Genomic DNA, 22,506 nt, shown 5'->3' with positions numbered 1-22,506 from the left:
GTTACCTTATATCCTTAACTTCCATTATTTGATCCATATTCTATCTTCAGAGTCAACATAAAACCAAGCAAGATCCCGCTCCCTATGATATCTCTTCATATATATAAAGACAGCTATCATGCCCCTCCTTTGTCCTTTAGTGGCCATTTCTCTTGGGAGATTGGTGGGATTACACCTCTGGTGCATCTTACAAGGGTATATGTGAAACTTAGTAAATGTGGAATGTAAATGTCTTAGCACAATAACTAAGAAAATGACAGGAAGGCTATGTTAACCAGTGTGATGAAAATGTGTCAAAAGGTCTATGAAACCAGTGTATGGTGCCCCATGATCACATTAATGTACACAGCTATGATTGAATAAAAAATAAAAATAAAAAATAAAAAAATTTTGACTCCCCTCAATGCCACAGGTGAAAGCCATGGTTAACAATAACTGGACTGTTTTCAATGCACAAATGGGTAATGTTTTGCTATGAAAGGTCAGTGACCAGCTGCCATGGTGGCTCACACCTGTAATTCTAGCACTCTGGGAGGGCAAGGCAGGTGGATTGCTTGAGCTCAGGAGTTCAAGACCAGCCTGAGCAAATTAAGAATTCAAGATCAGTTATGCGGGGGGTGGGGGGGAGGAAAAGCAGAAAGAAGGACGGAGGGAGGGGGGTGGGGCCTTGGTGTGTGTCACACTTTATGGGGGCAAGACATGATTGCAAGAGGGACTTTGCCTAACAATTGCAATCAATGTAACCTGGCTTATTGTACCCTCAATGAATCCCCAACAATAAAAAAAAAAAAAATTCAAGATCAACCCATCTCTACTGAAAATAGAAAAATTAGCTGGGTGTGGTGGCAGGTACCTGTAGTCCAGCTACTCAGTAGGCTGAGGCGAGAGGATGCCCTTGAGCCCAGGAGTTCCAGGTTGCAGTGAGCTAGGCTGAGGCCATGACACTCTAGCCCGGGGAGAAAAAAAGGAAAAGAACTAAAAGGTTAGTGACTATTAAGAAAAAAAAAAAGGGGGGGGAAAGCTTACCAACTATGACATAATAAAAATGTGACTTAATTTAGCTCTTTGGAATTTTTTGAGAAATATAAAAATACTCTACTTCTTTTAAGATTAAAAGCAAGGTATTTAACCTCTAACAAACATGACAAATACAAAATCCACTTTGTTTTCGAATAATGGGTATGAAGTGAAATATATATGGAGGGTGCCAAAAAACTGTATACGCATTTTAAGAAAAGAAAAAACTATATTAAATTTGTAATATTCAAGTCACGTTTGACTTCTACAATTACAAGAGGTGCTCGGTGTGCCTTGTATTCATCTTTAGTTATTAGTATATATTTAGTATCATAATTCTAACACAGTTTTCTCCTTTCTTTAAATGTGTATACATTTTTGGGGTATCCCCTGTATATATATGAGGTCAATTAACTTCATGAACTCATCCTAGAAAAAATGCTACATACCTCACCTTTGAGGTACTCCCCTGGGAAGATATGCACCAATGCCAGTACCTAGTCCACCCTTCGAAGCAACTTTGGAACTCTTTTTCTCAAATGCCCATTAGAGCTGTCATTGTACAAGTTCTAACAATTTAGTTTGTGAACTCCTCCTAGAAAAAGTAGCACATACCTCATTGCTGAATATCACTACAGTCACCAGATGGCCAAGAAGAGTACTTCAAAGGTGACTATAGTGATATTCACCAGTAAGACATGTACCACTTTTTCTAGGATGAATGTCAAACTTAATTGTCCAACCTTGTATATAGGTGATGAGAAAGGTGATGATGATGGACAGATTGGTGGATGGGCATACATTAAAAACATTAAGTAAAAAAGGAAAAGAAATGAAAATGCACAGAGGAAGGCTACAGACACGTGGAGACATAGAAATATTCATTATTTATTCAATAAATATTTATTGGGTGCCTTTATTATGTGCCAGGCACTGTGCAGAGTACAAAGATGAATTAACATGGTTCCTACCCTAAAGAAACTTACAACATATTTTTTCTCTAGATCAAAGTATCACAGGGACAACCACACAAATATACAAACAGCTATAAAACAAGTTAATATTACATAACCATTAGAGACATATCAGTAAAATTAGGAATTCAGAAATATGGATATATAACTAGTGGGAACAAGGTAGGCTTTATGGAGGAAGTAGTATTTGACTAGGCTTTGAAGTGTGGGTAGAATTTGGAGATGTGGTAGTGAGAGACAAAGAATGAATTTTTGGTAGAAGAAACAGCATGATTAAAGGCATGGAATCAGAAAAGGTCAAGGAAAGAGTAAATCATAGATTTGGGCTGGAGAGTAAATTGTAAGAAGGGTAGGGAAAGCTAAACTGGAAACGAACTAAGGAATTTATAAAAAATAGAAGAATATAGAGGTTTCTGAAACAGAAAAATGATAAGATCTAAACTGTGATTCCAGAAAAATACAATTAAATACAAAGATATATACAAAAAGGAAAACAAAATACTTCTCTGGAGTAACATAACAATCTTGTGACACTTTGGGAATACTATCACTACAAACCATTAAAGCAGTCTTGCACTTTCAAATTATAGGCATAAACAGGGACATTTCGTGTTGATGTTTGTCCTGCAGAGTCAGTGACTAAGCCAACCCAAATCTGACTGATGAGGCAAGTTCTACAGAGTCACAACCACCCCAGAAATTTTAATCTGACCCTAGACCTGGACCACGGGCTATGCCAAAGAAGAAGCTAGATTTGCTTCTGAACCACACCAAAGACGTTCCAATGAAGTTAAGATACTGCCACTTATAAGGAACCAAGCTCCATCAGCTAGTCCCCTGGGGCTCCTTCTTATTACCAGTGCTGCTTGGACAATTGCTTTTCCTTTGATATCTCTCATTCCAGGAAGCCACGGTCATGAGAAGCTCATTTAGGATGACTCTCCATGATGGACTCAATCAATACTCAGTGACTCCCTGAGGCAGCTGGGGTCAGTGAGTGCAAAGGCAAAGTCCTCCTCTGGCCAACCTATACCCACTGGGAACAAACTCTACCCACAACTCTGGAGATTTCATGGCTCTGAAGAAGAGAGGTGGTATCAACAAATAGTAATCGCATTCAATTCTTATCTTGCTTTTAAGTTTTCAGGCTTCTTTCTCCTTTGACTTCCCTTGCTATCTACAGCAGCTTTCATTTAGATGATGAGCACATTGAAAATATTCCTGATGTCAGTACAGAAAGTGCAATATTCCTCTGAAGTCAGGCATTTCTTCAGGCATTTTTCGGTCTTAAGTTCTATAGGACTGAGAGCCTGTGCTGTAAACTACAAACAAATCCATAGGACTGGGCAGAATTGGAGATTTCTTTTCCATCCACTTGGGTCAAATCAGCTTAGGAATATACATGGCTATGGATGAGATCCTGTCTGCATGGTAAAGGTGATTTAGTGATCAAGGAACCTGCAATCTTTTCTCTTTCCTTTCCTTCTCCAGACTACGATGTCAGTACAGTCACCCATCTCAAACACCCTAAACCAGAATATTCCTGCCAAACCTATGCTTGCACATACAGTTAGGGATCTTACCTCAGGATTTCTAAGTAGTATTCCTAAGAGTCAGGGGTCCAGGGTTTTCCTCAATAATTCATTTCCTCAATGAGGAATTGAGGAATAATTCATTTCCTCAATGAATTATTGAGGAATAATATAATTATTATTGAGGAATAATATAATTCATAATTGCTCTGTCTCTTGACTTGGTAAAAGCAGTTGCTCATCTATTAACTGGATGGTGAGTAGGAAGATGCCTTCTCCTCTCTGAAATCCCATATTCTCCTCCATTCTGTGATGGGATTAATAATCTCCAAAGGTCCCGCCAACTCTATAACTATATGTGTATATTAATTTTCTTGGAATTAGTCACCTTTGAAAAATCTTTAGTGACACCTGGAGCTACGCTAATTTGTCATGAGTAAAAATGAGTATAAGTTTAATGGTCACCTCTGCTCTCAGTCTCTCTTGGAAAGAAATCCATTATTGCTAGGCCTATAACAAATCCAAACTGGAAGAGAGGTGGGACAATGGGAAATTTTACAAACTAATCCAGGAGAAACCCAAACAACACACAAATAACAGATGTGTCATGTTGCGTAAAAGATGACTTGTGCTTGTGTCTATGGTAGACCCATCAATCATCTTGACCGGAGAAGAAGTCATGGGCCAGAAAAGAGGTGAGAGTGGATTCTGTTGCACAGCCTCTATTATTTTCATGGGCTACAATCAACCAGCCAGCTGGGAAATGAGGTTGATTAGGTCCACCAGATTTGGCTGGAGAGGGGGTTAAAGTAAAATGGTCAATTCATTGTGTCCTTTCAGCTAATGAATGTTTATTTGATTCCACTGAGTGCTTAAGTTACATTCAATTGCTCGATGTCACATAGATGTGACCACCCAGTGCATCAAGTATTACTGTTTGGCTGTTTGCCCACCTCCCACTCCTTGCAAGTTGATTCTATTTGGATTAAGGACAAGAATGTGATTAAATGAGTAGCTTAGTAATAAAGTTGTTTATACTAAGTCTAAGACAAGGTAGGCAGAATGGGTGTCCTTAGAATAATACTTCTTGGTATAGTAACTTTATGCAGTAAACCAAATTACAGCCCTCTGATGAGGTTGACAGCCATCTGCTATCTACTCCTACTTGCCAACAATAAAATAAAATAAAAGCAAAGTGGGCTACTTTGAGAATCAGCAGACTTAAGGTATTCTTTAATGGGATGGATATTCTTTAATTGCATTCTATAATAACACTAATCTATGAAGTGAACCCAAACAGGAAAGATAGAATAAAGGGTCTGAAGGGATTTTGAGCAATTGTCCCATTTCTGTGCCTTTATGTGTTTTCTAAATTTTCAACAATAAATATATACTACTATTGAGATCTGTAGGGGGAAAAATCTAGAGAAAAGGACTTAAATAATTCCCCAGGCAATGACCATTTTGTTAAGTTACATTTGTAAAATACAGTAAAACCTCAAATGAGCATAAGCCCAACTTGCACTTCAATTGCATTTGGTTTTCTTTTTCCAAAAGCCCATTTTAAAAAATATGCAAATCGCAGGAAAACAAACAGATAGAAGGAATGTAATGAAACTAATTTAAGTATGTTTGAAAACATTGTTTAAATTGTTTTCTAAATATTTTGTTTTGTACAGGGAATGTATACTTAAAACAGCATTGAAGAAATTGTTTTCGTCCCTCTTAACTATCAACTCAAGCCACTGTGCTTAGTAGCAACAAGCTAACAGAGAAATAATACAGTGAGTGTACGAATCAGGCTGTACTCCACTAAATGAATTAAGTAGTACCTCGGAGTAGGGAGTGTTTTCCTTGTGCTCAAAAAATTAAAACACCAAGGCAAATTAAAGAGAGCTTAGTGTTAGTCAATGCAGAAGATTTTAATGAAAAAGAATCAAAAATGGATGGAGTAGTTTTACAGAGGGGCTCATGATAAAATCAGGCAGACGAATATATGACCATGACCAAGACAGGATTAGTAGTCTAGACAAGATAGACTTGGTTGGGATGCTAGACTAGAGAAACACCAAGGAGGGAAAAAGGGAATGGGACTCCATGCAGACAGGGATCCCTGTCAATAGGTCTTGCTTCTAAATATAAGATTTTGGCTGAGCAGTCCTTATTTTCCAGGTCCCCTCCTGGGGATATAGCTTCTAGGGCTAAAGAATTAGACTGTGTTTGGGAGAATACTGATCCAAAGTTTCCTGTAGCTGCAGCCCCAGTCCCTCTCCCTTGTCCCCAACTATCTTTCCGTGCTTTTATGAGGGTATAGTGCTACCACCTCTGGGAGAAGTGAAGACCTGTTTCTTTAGAACATCCCTTAAGGTCTTGCCTCTCTGTAGAAGTTAAGTCTTAAAAACTCAGCTTTTGACTGAGACCTTGACACAAGTAGAGGATGATATTCTTTGTCTCCTTTTCCTCTGCCATGTCTAGAAAAAGGAATTTGAAACTCAGCTCAATAAAGTTGAAAGGCAACTGTAGCCTTTTCCGCATCCTCTTGAACAGTTTGGCATAGTAAGTAGAAGGTTGAGGGAAAACTGCTGGGAAGAGTTTTTCACTCTAAGCTCAGAATCAGGGTGAGTTGATAATGGAAAAATTAAATATTAGTGAGAAAGGTATCAAATTATGCCTTCGGCATTTCTTTCTTTAAAAAGGGTTGTTCTAAAAGAATTAACTGCTTTACTGGCTGATGTGTTTGGGTTCAGCTGTTTTAATAAAGAGATTATTTTTTATAATAAAAGAGAGGAAAGGCTTGCTTAACTATTTTAAACATGCCTGTGACTTAAGCCTTATTGCTTTGCTCCATGTGACTGTGGCCAGCCACTGCCAATAACCCCTTGAAAGTGGAATCTGGAAAACTAAAAGCATAAAGTAAAAACAAATGTTCAAAGAGATTTCTTTTAGGGGAAGGGGTAGGGAGTCGAGACGCAGGGTGGGCAGAGAGAGGAAGGGAAAGCAGTTCTTGAAGGTAATTGCTGAGATCCATCTATGAATTTCACATCTTTTACCCTGACGATATCATTTTACATTTATTCCATTATGTTGTGAATATGACCCTGAGGCTCAGTGAGATACTACTCACTAGCAAGGCAATTCAATTATGTTGCCTAACTTTACAGGAAAAGAGATCATGACAGTTTTGGAAAGATTTTGAACAATAAGCAATAAGAAAACAAAGAAACTTCTTAGCCCTCAGTTATCCAAACAACATAATTAACCAGGCTCTTCCCCCCCGACCCCCCCATTCCCTATGCATTCCAGCCAACTGAGGTCACAGTGGACTGGGATTCAGATGTATGTTTGCTGGAAGATTTTTTTCCTGGCACTAATCTCATAGTATCTGAGTTATAAATTATGCTCATTAAAGTCTTTCTAGAGATTCAAGCAAAATGAGAAAGGAAACAAAGTGCCTCCTCCTTTTTTTCTGTGAAAATAGAGACGTTGTTATCTTAGTCCAAGTCGGGCCTGCTATTTTGGCATGACTAAACTAAGAGATGGTTCTCTACCCTTCCACAGGGTTCAAATCCATTGCAGTTTACATTCAAATGGCCTTTTTGGTGCTAGCTTGGTAATAATAAGCAAAGTGAACAGAAGTTACTTCCCAGGGGCCCGCTTACACTGGAATTAGGCTTGAATAACTCTGGAGATTGGTCATCTTCAGAGGTGCGGTCATTCACTTGTTTCTTGCGCAAGCAGTACAACTTGTTGAACTGGAGTGAGCTTTTCCATGGTCTCACCAAGAGAAGATTCAAATCTTGGCGCCCATTGCTCCTGGGTGGGAGAAAGAAAATAGCAAGCATACTCTCTCTGTCTTAGACCTTTCACAAGATTTCAATATGAATGATTCCAAGTCCCGTACCACCACTGTACACCATGAACAGCTTGCTAATTGCTAAAAATTTCCTGGATTGTTGATCAAATAAATGTCATTACATGTGTTGTGTTTGCATGATTAGACATTGCTATTTACAAGGGTTTTTGCAAATTTAACAGAAAAAAGGGGGTGTTAATATACAGGTGGTCTTCAACTTACTAATGAGGTGTGTTCTAAACATTTATAAGTAGATGATTTGGGACTTGGAATGCCTTGCTCTGTAGTAACAGTGCTATTATGTGTGGTGGTCAGGTTTCTAGCCAATCCACAAAGGCTGATTTAACCCATGTGGAGCAGAGATATAGTAGAGCTCTAGCAGAGTCGTGGGTCCTGAGAGCAGAAGGAAAAATGTGCTTTCTCCCTGTTCTTTAAGTCCAAAGAAAATTCAAGAAAAAGGTTTAAAAGAGGTGGAACCAAAGTGACTTTTCCACCTTAATTCTTATTTTCACCCTTCTCCCATCTCCCAGGGATCCATTGCTCTTGCGTTCTGCAAAGTGTCCACTACTGTGACCCTCCATTCTTCAGAACTGCCACCTTCCTCATTTCTCCTTGTCCCAATTATAATGAAGCATCCAAATCCAGTTCACTTTCCTTATATGAGTGGTTAGTCCCTCCTCACCCTCCAAAAGGCACATCTACAATTAAAAGAGGGGGCTTGTGGGCCCCAAATTAATTGCAACTGGTAAGATTTTAGGGAAAGTAACCAGATGAAGGGAAAACCAGGTTTGAGAAGTAGTGGATATCTGATGACAGAGTAGCACATACCAGGACAACAGTAAAGCCCTGCCTGAGAGGTGATCCCTATAATTATTTTGCCAAAGCCATGGCCCCTTTCATAGCATCTTTTATCTTCCTCCCTGTCAGATGCCATGGGGCTCTCTAAAGGTCTCAATTTCCCCCCCTCCCCAACATCTCCCATGATGGTGGCAGTGGGTCAGAGGCATTCATAGGTATTATAGGCCTTTTATAAGTTGGGGCCCAGTAAGTATCAGCCTCTCAATTCACAAAAAGTAGGAAACACTCTTGAATAGTTGGTGGTGTTGTGTGATATTATCACAAGACATTTAATGACAGATACGTGAGGTGTCTGGGAGCCCTTGAATTTAGGACAAGCCTTCTGAAACTTGTCAAGAGTACTTGGGGATTTTTGTGATTTGCACAGGACACTAAGGTCGTTGTGGCCCATTAACATGCTGATGAAAACACAAATACTAATGAGGCCAGGACCAGAGGCAGAATCTCCTTTGGCCAGCAGCTTCAATCTGTTCCATATATCTACATCCCACAGAAGCTGGCCCTCTGTCAAGGGGATCCAGATGAGTGAATTTGTAAACAACCTAAGCTACATTATCCATCTGCATGCCAGGAAAGCACTACCTACCAAGCATATAGTCAATGATAATGGGTCAGTTACAGTATCTTCTGCTACAAACTCTGACATGTTCTTAGGAAAGAATGGGTTCTTGTACAGTGTCTCCAATGCCTGCACTACCTTGCCAAAGAGAAAAATCCTTCAAGAACTTCCAAACCCTTTCCTGAAAAGAGACGGGGTGGGTCTGTGTGTCTAGATCTCTGGATTTGTGTGTATTTCTGTGTTGGAAGGTGTGCTTATGTTTCCTTACTCATAGGAAAGAATGTTCCTGAAAATTGGATGACTGTGTGTCCCATCTGCTTATCTGCTTCTGTTGGTTATCAGGAAAGAACCAAGCAAGGCCTCAGGTGGCAAGGAACCAGGGGGTGATGCAGGAGGCTGCAGAGGAGCATATGCTCATCAAAGAAAACTTTCTGATACATAAATGTTTATGATGAGGAAAGGCCACCTGTGATTGTTGTAGAAATGAAAGGGCCCTTGGGTTTCCATTGGACAGAAACAATCACAGAATTGACAAAGTCATCAAAAACTAGGGGGAGAATAGAGAGTATGTGGATGCCTTTGGTAGTTGCTGCTAGAAGTGTGATTATCCTGGAGCATGCTAGAGAACAAGAGTGTGTGGAGATTCTCTAATGTTTACCTTAGAATCATGTGATTTCCTAAAATATGTGGAGGGAGCAAAGGGTTTCAGGGTCAAAGTTTCCATGGAAGAGAGAGTAAGAAAACAAGATAAAGAAGCAAAGAGATACCAAGAAGAGCCCAAGAAAGCAATGAATTCCTCAGAGATGAATACTTGGGGAGAATTCTTGTTGATGCTTCAAAATTATACCAGCCTAGTAGGGGAGGAGGGAGGAGAGAAATTGTCCTGAATCTAAGCCAGGCAGTCAAGGAGTAGTCAGCCTTATTTTGGTTGGCAATGCTGACTTTGGAAGGGATCAGGCAGCGCCTCCAGAGGAAATGACATAGCATCCCCTCTGAGATGATCTTGCCAATAGATCCCAGGAAAGGGGGTTAGTCACAATACTGCTGTGTTGCCTGGACACATATAGTCTCTACAGACCTGATGTGGCTTGCCATGGGGCCTAAGTGCTCAACAAAGAAAGACACAGGTGCATCTGCCTGACAATTGAATAGCAAGGCCAGTCTCATCAGCATTCAGATATGTTATTAGTGTGAGAGGCAAGGGTCTCTTTCAGGGTAGGGCCACCAACTTCCCTTAGGTACAGCTCACTCTGCTACGGGCCTCCCCACAGCAAGGTTTTTGCCCACCTTGGTGGTTTTTGGAAATCCTCCAGCTCATCATACTCTGCCAGGGTGTAGGCTGAGACTAGCTTGCATGCCAAAGGGAGCCCCAAATTTGAAAATCTGGCAAGCTGCTGTGCTCTGTTTTCCTGCTGGCCATTACCTTATGGCTTGTTTTTTACCAACTGCCTTTCTGCTTTTCTTCTTTGGAAGGCTGCGATCTCTATTGGTTGTAGGCCATGGCCCAATTGCCTGCAGGGCAGAAGAGATATCAAAATTAGTATTGAAGAGTACAGCAGAGGAGGACTAAGAAGACTCCAATTAAGTGTGAACTCCACTTACCCATCTTTGCCCATTGGTGGGGGCACAGGAAGGGGCTTGGCGAAACCTTTTTTTCCAACCAGCCAGAAGGTCTCCTCTGTGCCTTTGCCCTTATGATAGAAAATATGGAAAATCTTAAGCATGTTATAATCAGTTTTCCAAAAGAAGTCCTCCTGGTCAATAGGATCTGAGCATCGTGGCTGGCTTAGAAATTGCCTCTCCTTTCCCCTTGTCACCACTCTCTGAATTCTTCCTTCCTACAGGGCTTCCTTACCATATGTACCTGAGGCTCAAGCAAGCTCCACAGGCCACCAGAGCAGCCAGATGAAAAGCAAACACTTTTCCAGATATTTTGTCTGCTGTCACCACCCAGCTCCATCTTCAGGAATGTGTGGACGTTCAGCTGCACAGCAACCAAATGTGTGGATGTTCAATTGAAGATTCTGTTTGTCATTTTTGTCCTGATCTTTTGGCATTAGGCAAGCCATTGTCTTTTGTATCTATGGTACATATATTCAGAGTCTATTTATCCCCACACCCTGCCATCCAACAGCTCTCACAAAACCCAAAAAGGGAATAGAAGTGGAAAACGGGCTGTGAAACTTTGTTTTCAAACCCAGGGCATCCTGGCTGCTTTGAGACATCCACACTGCTGCAGTGTTCTTTTCTTCTTACCAAGGGAGACTTAAAGGTAGGTCAAGACACCAAGAAGACAACCATCTATAGCCCAGTTAGTTGGTTGTCAAGAAGCATAGGTCTGAGAAGAGAAAGGGAGGGGAAACTCAAACTGGTTGCCCTGGGGCCTGAGTGATAACCTCAGAGGAGCCGAGTTTTCTGCCTCTGTTCTGCCCTGCCATCTTTCCAAAAAGAAAGAAGGGAACATTTCCAAACTTTCCCTTCAACAGTCCTCTCTATCCTTCTTTCAATTCTCTTTTGTCTTTCCTCTCATCTCTTTTCATCCATAGGGAGGAAAATGTGTTTACTAAGATGGAGAAAAGTAAAGGGATGTGTTTCCAACTCCTTAATCTGAAATATGGTCTCACGCTCAGCATTTGAAACACACCTCTTGGGGGCAGGGCACTATTAATAGAGGGACTTCACCCAGCAAATACAAGCAGTGTAACCTGGCTCATGGTACCCTCAGTGGTTCCCCAACAATAAGAAAAGAAACAGTTTGAAATTGTTTAACTTAGAAATTCCAATTAGATTCTCTTCCCTTTAAATGTGAAATCCACTCTTCTCTATTTTACTGTATGTGTATTTATCCCTTAACAATAATGACAACAATCATAATAATAATGAGCAGATTTAACTGCAGCATCTCAGAACATTTTGTAAATATTTCATTCAAGGCTCTGAACAAGCCCTTCATGAGGCAAGTTGGAAAAGAATACCACTATAGCCCAATCTCCACTGACAACCAACTGTCCCTAAACTTCAAATAACTGGACTATTTGAGGCCACTCTGTTTTCAGAAAAGGTGGACAACTTGAAAATATATTCCATCAGTCATTCTAGAATGTATTCCACTCTTCCTGTACCAGGCCTGGGCATACAGAGACAGCTCTGTCCTTAAGGAGCTCACAGTGTAGTTAAACAAAAACAACCTCATGCCATGTCTTGGGTTCTAAACCCATTTAGTCCAACTCCTCTGCCTCCAAAGCTCTTTCTTTTTTCACAGGACTTAGTGCAGTGTCTGATTTAGACAGTTTCTCAGTAAATAATCTGACTGTTCTATTTACTAGAATTATCAACCCTTGGGCACCTTTGGATTTCATTTTGGTAAAATATACCATTAAAGTTTTAACTTAGAGAATCCCCAGCTCCAGCCATTGTTGACTGTCTAGAGATCGACAGGCTATCAGGACAGCATGCAATCCCCAAGGGAGCTTTATGGATGCCAGGATTGTCCAGAAATTTGGGTGGGTCTTGGGATATGCTGGGATGCCAAAACTAATGGTTGCAAAAGCGGATAGGAGTGTTATGGGCTTAGGAAAGCTTCCAAATCAAAGAATATGCAGTGGAGCTCCAGGGGCTCTCTGAGGTTTTGGAGCTCATCCAAGAGAATTCTTAGGATCCTACCTCTCTATTTACCCAATCCACTTCCATAATTCTGCTGAAGGGAGAGGGAAGAAGTATGGCAACAACTAAAACCTAAAGCAAACTCTTTGACCCAGTATCAATCCCGGGGCAGAACCTGAGATTCCCCCAAATAACAGCATCTTACTTTGACGTGACACTTTTAAGACACTTTGGCATCTCCTCTTTTATTTAGTCCTCACAAAACTTTTGGAAGCTAGGTTTATTATTAATCTCGTTCTGTGAATGGGGACACTGAGATGCATGAAGTTTAAATGGCTGATCAATAGTCAGGGAAAGCTGGAACTTGAACTCAACTCTTCCATAGCCCAAATTTTAAATGCTCGTCCTTCCACATCACATAGCTTCTCAATACACTGGAGTCAAAAGGCATGTTTAGAGGCCAAAAATCAACTGTTGGGAATTTTAAAGCTTGTGAGATTAATGAGCTTCCTGATAACCACAAGTCAGAAAAGGCCTCTATGTGGACCAACAAAAGCTCAGAGAGAGGATGAAGTTACTTGTCCAATGTTCATACATTGAGTCATTGATGGGGCAAGAATTGCAGGCCAGACCTTCTGACCTTCATGAATCTGTCAATACAACCTCACTATTGCTTATCTCAGTTGCTGAAATGTGTGTTTTTGTGTGCGTTTGTGCACTCATGTGCTTGCATGAGTGCTCGTCTGTGTGTTAGTGATTGGGAGTTAGGGTGGAAGAGATGGAGGGAAATAAAATAAATACTAATGCTTAGGGAACTGAGAATGAAATACTATTTAACCTCAGAATTCAGAGACAAAGTCAGAAAGTGTCCACCTCTGGAATATAAATTAGTACAATTATTATGGAAAACAGTATGGAAATTTCTCAAAACACTAAAAGTAGAATTACCATACGATTCGGTGATCCCACTTCTGGGTATTTTCCCAAAGATTTGAAAACAATTTGTTAAAGAGGTTCCTACTCTCCCACATTCATTGTAGCACTATTCACAATAGCTAAATTATGCAATTAGCCTAGGTATTCATCAATAGATGAATGAATAAAGAAAATGTAGTATATACACACAATAGAATACTAGTCAGCCTTTAAAAAGAAGGAAATTCTGATCTTTGTGACAACATGGATAGAATTGGAGGATATTATACTAAATGTGATTAGCCAGGTACAGAAAGACAAATGCCACATGTTCTCACTTACATGTGAAATTTAAAACAATTGAACTCATAGTAGCAGAGAGTAGAATGTGATTACAGAGGCTGGAGGTAGGGAGAATAAGGAGATGATGGTCAAAGGGTGAAAAATCTCAGTTAGACAGGAGGAATATGGCTTTTTTGAGATCTATTGCTTAACCTGGTGAATATAGTTAATAATAGAGTATTGTATGTTTCAAAATGGCTAAGAGAGTACATTTCAAATGTCCTCACCACAAAAAATGTTAAGTATTTGTGGTGATGGATATGCTAACTAGCTTGATTTAATTAATCCACATGACTAAAAAATCATAACATCACATTAGACTCTACAAATATACATAATTATAAATTGCCAGTTTACAATAAAATAGTTTTGAAAAACTTTTAAGTGTCCACTTCTAGCAAGGACAGTATAAATTGGCTGAGAACAATCATTTGAGAAAGTCTTTCCAGAATGTAAATCTACCTAAAAGTCCCTGGTAAATACACCTGATAAGCCTAGACATATACAAAAATCTCAGCAAAGAGCTTCAAACTTGGCAAGAAAATAGTGACTGAAACCGGACTCTTGTAAGAGAAGAGGTAATAAAATGACTTATCATTCACCAACCCATCAGGAGAGAAATGTTGAGAAAGCAGAATTGGCCAGTTAAGCACTGATCATTTGTTGCCAGTATAGGACAAACAGAGGTTTCACTGGGCAGAGAGGCCCAGCTTCTCATCTCTAAATGAGTCCTCCCCCAAGCAACCTCAGCTTCCTAATGCCAGTCTCTTTCTTTTTACCCCAAATCTACCCAATTACTCAACTGCTCTATCTTCTCTTCTCACACCTAATATACATATTTTATCCCATTAAGAAAAACAACTTAAAGGGTCATCACTCCAGTGAAGGAGATGGGGTTGGGTGGGGGGAGGAGTGTTGTTACTAGATCCAAACCTTGAGTCCAAGAGAAAAAGCTTTGATAGAGGCATTTCAAACACTAGCCAGGTGGATGGAAAGGATGTTTCTAGCTGTCAACTTTGAAATCTCACCTGGGTGACCATTAAATGTGGCCTTTCTGCCTCATGTACTATAGCAACTCTTGCTTCCAGCAGCAGAGTGGGTGAGGTGTGAAAATATTGAATCAGAATTTCTGAAGTGTGCCAGTGATATGGTCTTATTGGAAAAATACTTCATGTCCTCCAGTGGACTAGAAATTTCTTGCCCCCCCCAGCTTCTACTATACCATGTGCAACTCCTGTGTCTGGTGGGGACGCAGGGAGCACAGAGACAAAGGATCTCCTCACCACTGCTGTCCTTTCTCTTTTTTTGCGGTTTTTGGTCGGGGCTGGGTTTGAACCCACCACCTCTGGCACATGGGGCTGGCGCCCTAGTCCTTTGAGCCACAGGCACCACCCACATCCATTGCTGTGCTTTGTTTGGGTCTTAATTCCTCTCCACCTCCTTCTTCTCATTGTCCCTTCCTTTCCTCTGGGGGTCTCTCACCTCTTCTTTCTCAGCCTCTCCCTCTCAATTTCCCTTCCCCATCCCAACAACCCAGGCCCAACATGGCATTAGGGAGAGGCTCTTCCTCCAACTTGCCGCAACATGTCCCCAGACTCCCTGGGGTAGGGGAAAACATGAAGCTGCAAAGGGCTTTTGTGAAGTATGTCCTGCTTTTATACTTGAAACACCCAAAGATGTGAGTGCTCCTGAATGGAATTTGAGGGGCAATAAAAACCATGGGAGTGGTGGCACACTTTTCCTTTTTCAGTTTTGAAAGTAGCACTTCAGCTTTTAAATGAAGAATCTATACCCAGCCATACAGAGGAAAGTGCTTCAGGAAACCAAGCTGCATTTGTCTTCCTCTGCTGAAAAATGACAGAATGTATAAAGAGATCACAAGAGCCTTGAACAATTTGATTCATTGCCCAAGTAATATTCCTGCCCCCATCATCTCACTGTCTGAGTTCTCTGCAGAGGTGGGAAAGGAGCCTATGTCCCCTTGAAAGTGACTCATACCACTTGGTAAAAGATATTAAGAATCTATTGGAAAAGACAAACTAAGATTAGCCCGAAAAGGAAGCGAGCAACTACAATTAGGCCTTCTAACCTTTAACTCCTGCAATCAAGTTACGTGTAAATTGCTACCATTTATAGAAGTCATGCCAATGACAGAAACGAGTCATGCATCACTCAGTGCTCTGACTTTGCTTTGCGCAAAAATAATCACTGAGCAAATCCTATAGCATGGTGTCATGGAAAGGGCACTAAACCGGAAGTTAGACTTCCTGAGTCTTGGAGTGATTCTGCTATCTGTTGACCCAGTTCAAATTACTATACTTCTCTGGGCCTTGGTTCTCCATCTCAAAATGAAGGAGTTAGAGTGTTAGTTCCCAATGGTTTGGGGGTAACCCAGAAAGAAATAAGGAGAATTCAATGGAAATGGCAGAAAAAAGAGACGATTATTCTAATCCTGAATCCAAGATCAAGTGATAGCCCTAGCAGAAAGAAAAGGTGCCACAAAATGTGTGTCTTTTGTAGAAATTGACTTTGTTCCTCCTGGGTCTTGGGGAAAGAAATAGGGAGCCACTGATGTGGATTAGAAGTCAGAAAAGGTGACTTCTGACACCTGAGAAGGTGAATAAAAAACTCAAATTCACCAGTCCTGTGGCTATTGAACAATGTCTGGGACAAATGGAAGTTAGAAATGTAAATAATACTGCAGCTCATTGGAAAGCCAAATTCTAGGCAGTCCTTTAGGAGAAAAATGCATAAAAAACTCATAGTCTGAAAAATGCAGGAGGATCTCAACAACCCTCCCCACTGTAGCCATATTTTCAAGAGAAGAAAATGGGGGCAAAAGGAAACAATGGTTAGGGAACCCCAAATGGGACTGAAGATTCTGGCCAAATTACAGCTCTGAGTCTCAGACTCTCAGGTAAACTCTCTCAGCAGACCATGACCTCTCCAGAGCAGGAGTGCCCAGGTGATTCAATTCAAAAAACAAACAAACAAACAAACATTATACCTTGAGCTCGGTTCTTCCTCGCAGCTCCACTTCATAGCCCTCATTCAGAGTGTGAAGAATCGTAACAGTGCTGAGACTGACATGAATGCGATAAGCTGTAAAAGAAGGAGAGGCCTGACTTGGGCTTCACATCAATGAAATAAATGTCCCCACTTCTAAATTAACTAGACCCTGAGCAAAGCCCTGAGAGAGATCCTTAGTTAGAGTTTCACAGGAGGAGGAGGGGGATGCCTTTCCTCACCAGGCCCAGATAACGCGCTAGCTATAGCACCTATCAGCCTCCTAGACACTATTTCAGATGAAAGGCCATGCAATAGAAAGGTGTTAATTTAACTCAAAGGTTGAGATGGAGAAACCAGTAACCACAAGTGTTCTCTCAGCTGAAACGTGACCTCCTCTGAGGGAAGTTTGGCTTCAGCAGTTTCTCTCACAGGCTGCTACTAGGGTTGAACTCCCAAGCATCACATAATCTTACTTCAGAGGCAAAAAGGTATCTTTTCCATATACATCCTTACAACTATCTCTCAATATTGCTGTATTAAAATCAAAGATCAATGAGAAATATCCCAAGATGCCTGTCAACAAACATTCTGTGGAAACTGTTCATTCACTGCTGATTTTTGGAGGGGTACATCTAGCTGTGTAAATGTTTTCCAACCAATGATCCCAGCCTGCGATAAGAGCTTTCTATGGGGAGCTACCACTTTAAAATTTTGTTTGGAACCTAAATGTAATTCCCTGATGAAGAACAATCACTTGTTGACTGAGGTTAAAAAAAAAATCCTTGAACCCCCCCGCCTTAAAATTGTCACCCTATGAAATGAGACCATGTTAAGGCTGAGTATTAAATAAACGGCCAAGACTTGTTTTCACAGATGCTTGCAGAAAATCATTCTTTTAGAAGCTGATTACAATCTGAATAGGAAGGCAGGACTGAAAAGAACTGGAAGAAATTTCTTCTATGTATGTTCAAAATGACTTTCTCTCTCTTAATAGCTCAGTACTGTTGTTTGAGTGTTTCTCATTAACTCATGGTTACCCAAAGCCTCTGTTCAAAAGGAGTTGTCCTATTTCCTGAAAGTCACATGCATTGCCAGTGAAAGGGTGGCACTCGACCGGCAGAGATCTCACAGACCACCAAGGCTTGTACGAAAGGTTTTTATTGGCGAGGGAGGGATGCTGCAGAGCAGCACCAAGAAGGAGAGAAAAGAAGGGGGTGGGGAAAGAGAGAGAAAAGAGAGAAGGGGGAGAGGGAGAGAGAGAGGAGAGACCGAGAGACTGAGAGACCGAGGGGGGTGGAGAGCGTGCCCCTTTATATAAGTTCAGTTAGGGGAAGTCTTAGAATGGTGATGGGATGGTAAAATAGCCAATAAGGAGTTACTGCTCTGGCCAGAGGAGCCGTTAGGGACAGGCCATAAGTTTGAAATTTTCAGTGGGTAGCTGTAACTTGAAGAGTGAGACAGCTAATCTTGGTCTGTAGAAAGTAGGAAGGGGTTTCTCTGGGGGAGGGGCTTTCTCTGGGGCAATTACCTAACAGCCAGACCTGTGTGTGCCATGCTACCAGCATCTGGTGTTCAGGACACCTTTCAGTAGAGTAACCTTGTTGGTAGGCAACACATAGCACAAAAGATTACTCATTCCTACCACCATCCAGTTGTGTGGTAAGAAGGATCACTCCAGGGCCGGGTCACTAGTCACTTCCGTTCCAGAAACTCAGTGGAGTGAACTGGGCACAAGGGAGATATTGATGAAATTGATTTTTTGTTAATGGCCCTGTGACGTGCCCTGATCTCATACCCAACATGAGGTTAGCAGCGGTTCTCAACCTGTGTGTCGCGACCCCTTTATAACAATAAAAATACATCACGGAATTAGGAAGGTTGAGAACCACTGGGTTAGAGGCTACCTCTTAACAGATAGATCTTCAACACTTGTGGGATTTAATACCGTATTTGGGTCACAGTCATAAGCTTTTAGAAAAGCACACTAACCAGTTCCTTCAGTGCAGAGATCACGGTGCATGCTTCTTTGTATCCCTCACAATGCCTTCCTTGCACAGTCAGTGCTTCATAAACACTTGCCGTGGGTGAGTCACTCCATTTTATTCTTCCCACTCATCACTGGACAAAGTGCTACCTAAACCTCAAAATTCATTTCTCCTCTCAACTCTGTATTGCCAATGTGAAATGTATGGAGTTCTCTCTGGTACAGACCAGAATATGACTTCAGCTTTCTACAAGCTTACATCAGTCCAGAGTACTGTGCCAAATCTGCATTGCGGTTCCATGATCAATTTCACTTCATCTTGGGTTGTACTTCAAGAGCAAAGTCATTTGCAAAGTCATATTCATGCAGCAGTTCCTGGATGACTACTTCCATGGCCTCTGCCATATCTGTGGAGTTCGAAGACTTTCCCAGATGTCAGAAAATTTATTCTGACAACAGCTTCTAAGTTCCATACGGCCTCCTTAATCATGGCTAAACAGGCTAGATTGACTAAGACTGGGCCCATTGTGTAGGCCTGTTTCTATACATGAGTGATGGGGAGTGAGGTCAGACAGGGCACCACCCACTGTGATATAGGCCACCATATCATAGGGACTTAGTTTGAAAATATTGCTGAACTTTGGGAAGAGCTCATTTTGCCTAGTAGCTGCCAAAGCCAGGACTGCTAAGGGCTTAAGTGGTTGCTTTTCTTCTTCTTCTTTTTTTTAGTATAAAATCCATGAAAACAGTATGTGGAATTTAATGTTGTTCTCTATGCTTTTCCTATAATAGCATGAAAAAAATTGCTTTGCTCAATCATGGTAAAAGTAAAAGGCACATTATGATTCTGACATCGCCTCAGTAGCATAAATAAATAACCAAGAAAGAGTTGAGCCAACATCTTGCCAGCAAAAGACAAATGTCATAATGGTTTTTACCATTTTTTCTCAAAATGAGAAGGGAAGGGGACCTTTGATGCCATGTTTGTTTTGATAGAAGCTAAGGGTTTTATATACAGGAAGTTGGGATTAATTATTTCAGAATTCCAAGCTCCTTAGATTGAGGGATTATTGTTAGTGAAATTCTAGGGCGCTATTTAAAGAAGCCAGAACTCCTGAAGGCTTAACTAGTTCAAAAAGAGGACTAGGGCAGCGCACAGCATCCATTTGGGAGACGTGAGTGTTTCCACAAACTAGTTGCAAGACTGAAAGTGTCAGTCCCTTACCTAGTTCTTTTCCTACAAACTCCCACAAACCTGCCAGCCTGGCCAATTTTTTTCCTTTACCCCAAAGACATTTTTAGTTGTTTTGATCAAATCGACTGGCTGTTTCAGGGTTACTTAGCTACAACTTCATTTCTAGTACAAGAAAGGTAACATGTTCAGTCCAACATCACCCCCTACTGGCGTGCCACTAGAGACCAGGAAAAAGGTGTGATAAATCTTAATCTTCTCGAATTATCTTTTATTTTTCTTTCAAACGCTAAACCAAGAATCCCGCTCCCTTTCAACTCTCTTGAGGAAGAATCACTTTCTCAACTGTAGGATGGTACCATTCCATCACCCCTCTATAGGTACTCACGTAAGCCTGTTGATTCCATTCGAGAAGCTGTGTTTACAGTGTCTCCAAACAAGCAGTATCTGGGCATGGTGAGGCCCACTACGCCAGCAACAACCGGTCCTGTGGAGCAGCAGGGGATGGGAATTACAGTAAACAAGTATGCACTCAATGCTAATAATGGAATGTTGCAAAGGGGGAGGAAGTAGCTTTGCAAAAGAATAAAAGTTGCCATCAAATAGCTCTGAGAATTTGAAGGAAGAGTAATGAACTCTTTGCCCTAGAAAAAGAAATTTATAACGATTCAGACACGACTACCCTTCTGATTTATACCTTTGTTCCAAACAACAGTTATACACAAAATGCTTATGTCTGTCAATAGGGACAAATAAACCTCAACCCAAACCAGAAAAGCCTGAGCTCAGGATCCAAATACATTTGTTGCAAAGAAAAAAATGGGACTCTTTCTTATGCCTTAAGATCCAGAAAGGATCTCATAGGTCTATCTGCCTCCCAAACTGGATATTATTGCTGAAAGAATGATTGCTTAAGACAGTTGAAAAATCTGAAAACAAATAGAGTTGACTTTTCATTATCTGTGTTAGGGGTGTGAAGAGAAGTATATACAATCCAAGAATTTTTTTTTTTTTTCATTTGAGAGTATATTTTGTTCTTACATTTTAATCTGGCTGTTAGGTGTGCAGTGTAATTGAAAAAAACTTCAGTAGCCATACTGAAAAGTCGGTTTGGAAATATCTAGAAAGTTCTTCACCTTCACCTTTCTGGTCTCTGTGCTGTTCCTAAGTCTTCATTTTTTCGGCATTATTTTTTTGCTATTTCCTGAGTTAAATAAAGTAATTAGTTTGCTTCAAAGAAATTCTTTCTGCTGAGAAGAAAAATAAGATCTACACTATTTATGTTCTCCGTCTAATTTACTTCTCACTCATTCAGAAGCTTTCATTGAACACCGATCCAAGCACCAAGGAGAATAAAAAAGAAATGCAAAACATGGTCTCACCTCTCCAGGGGTCCTGATTTAATTGAAGAAAAGAGACTATCAAATAGCAAGCAAATAAGCAACAACTGGAGACAGTGTATGGCTGAGGCAAGACAAACAATATAAAAAGAAGTGGTATAATAGTTTAGAAAATGCTTATTAGGGTCTGTCTCAGTCAGGAAGAGTCCAACAGAGAATGTAGAATTTGATCAGGGTTTTGACGGGTGAGTAGGATTAAACAGGCAAAAAGGGAACATAAATCAAAGACTAGTGGTGGAAATCAAGCATGGAACTTTGGGCAGCTCTTAGAGAAAGCAGTCTGCCTTGTTCAAGTGGCTGGGGAGAAACTAGAGAAAAGGTTGGATTAAGCAGGTTGTACAAATGGAGGATCTTGCACCACTAAAGAATTTTGAGCAGGGAATTACATTATAAAAAGAATTTTTTCTTCTTTTATCTGTTTCTCATATTGGTGTACAGGGTGCATTGAAAAGGGAAAAAATAAAACCAAGAAAACCTTTTAGATGACTGTTAAAGTAATCCAAGCACAAGGTACTGGGAAGGAGGTGATGATGGAAAGTGGATGGCCAAAAAGAGATGATAAAAGAGATATTGTGAAAAAGAATAATTATGAGTCATTATGAAAGGAGAACCAACGGACTTGGCTGTCTGATTGACAACCATGAGAAAATTGGCATGGGCTTATACATTTATGCTGATTTGTGGGGGAAAGATTAAGTTTTAAATTTGTTAAATTTAAAATAATAGAAAATAATACAAGAAGAGATGCTCTGAAGAGGGTTGGAGATGCAAAACTAGAGTGTGAATGAGAGGCGAGGATTATTCTTTAAAAGAAAAATATCGAGTACCTGCTATTGGAAGGAAAGCCAAGAAAACACAGCTTATTCTGATGACTATAAAAAGAATGGATGGAAAGAGGCAAGAATGGAAACAAAAAGATGCTATTTATATCAGTGATCCAGGCAAGAGATGCTGGGGGCTTAGGCTTGGTTGTGAGAGTGAAGGAGAAAGGAGAGATTCAAGAAATCCTCAAAAGGCAAAACATTCAACACTTAGTAATTGAGTGAATATTGAAGGTCAGAGTGAGGGAGGAGTCAAGGAGAATGACTTTCAAGACTAATTTGAGTAATATGGAAATGTTAGCATGAAGTTTGATATTATATGGCTGAAGTTTAAGGGAGAAGACTGCTGAAGCTGTGGAGTTAGAAGTCATAAGCGTACAAGCAATAGTTAAATCATGGACAGGAATGAGATCACCCAGGAAAGTATGTAAGGGAAAAACAAAAAAA

The 22,506-nt window shown here is 40.6% G+C and overlaps 1 protein-coding gene across 2 annotated transcripts in view; it reads right to left on the bottom strand.

Annotated features, from left to right (window-relative positions):
• Positions 1-7,236: 7,236 nt before the first annotated feature.
• The window catches only part of GUCY2F (guanylate cyclase 2F, retinal), a 125,524-nt gene continuing 110,254 nt past the window's right edge, over positions 7,237-22,506 (bottom strand). For both annotated transcript variants that reach the window (XM_053579845.1, XM_053579844.1), the window contains 5 exons: positions 20,227-20,325; positions 16,661-16,755; positions 10,396-10,484; positions 10,217-10,305; positions 7,237-7,336 (listed from right to left, as the gene is read on the bottom strand). In XM_053579845.1, the coding sequence (XP_053435820.1) occupies positions 10,218-10,305; positions 10,396-10,484; positions 16,661-16,755; positions 20,227-20,325 (371 nt within the window). In that variant the 3' untranslated portion in view covers positions 7,237-7,336; position 10,217. The remainder of the gene's footprint in view (positions 7,337-10,216; positions 10,306-10,395; positions 10,485-16,660; positions 16,756-20,226; positions 20,326-22,506) is intronic.

This window comes from Nycticebus coucang, chromosome X (genome assembly GCF_027406575.1).
Source record: "Nycticebus coucang isolate mNycCou1 chromosome X, mNycCou1.pri, whole genome shotgun sequence".
NCBI lineage: Eukaryota > Metazoa > Chordata > Mammalia > Primates > Lorisidae > Nycticebus > Nycticebus coucang.
This window is presented reverse-complemented; position numbering and strand designations above follow the sequence as displayed.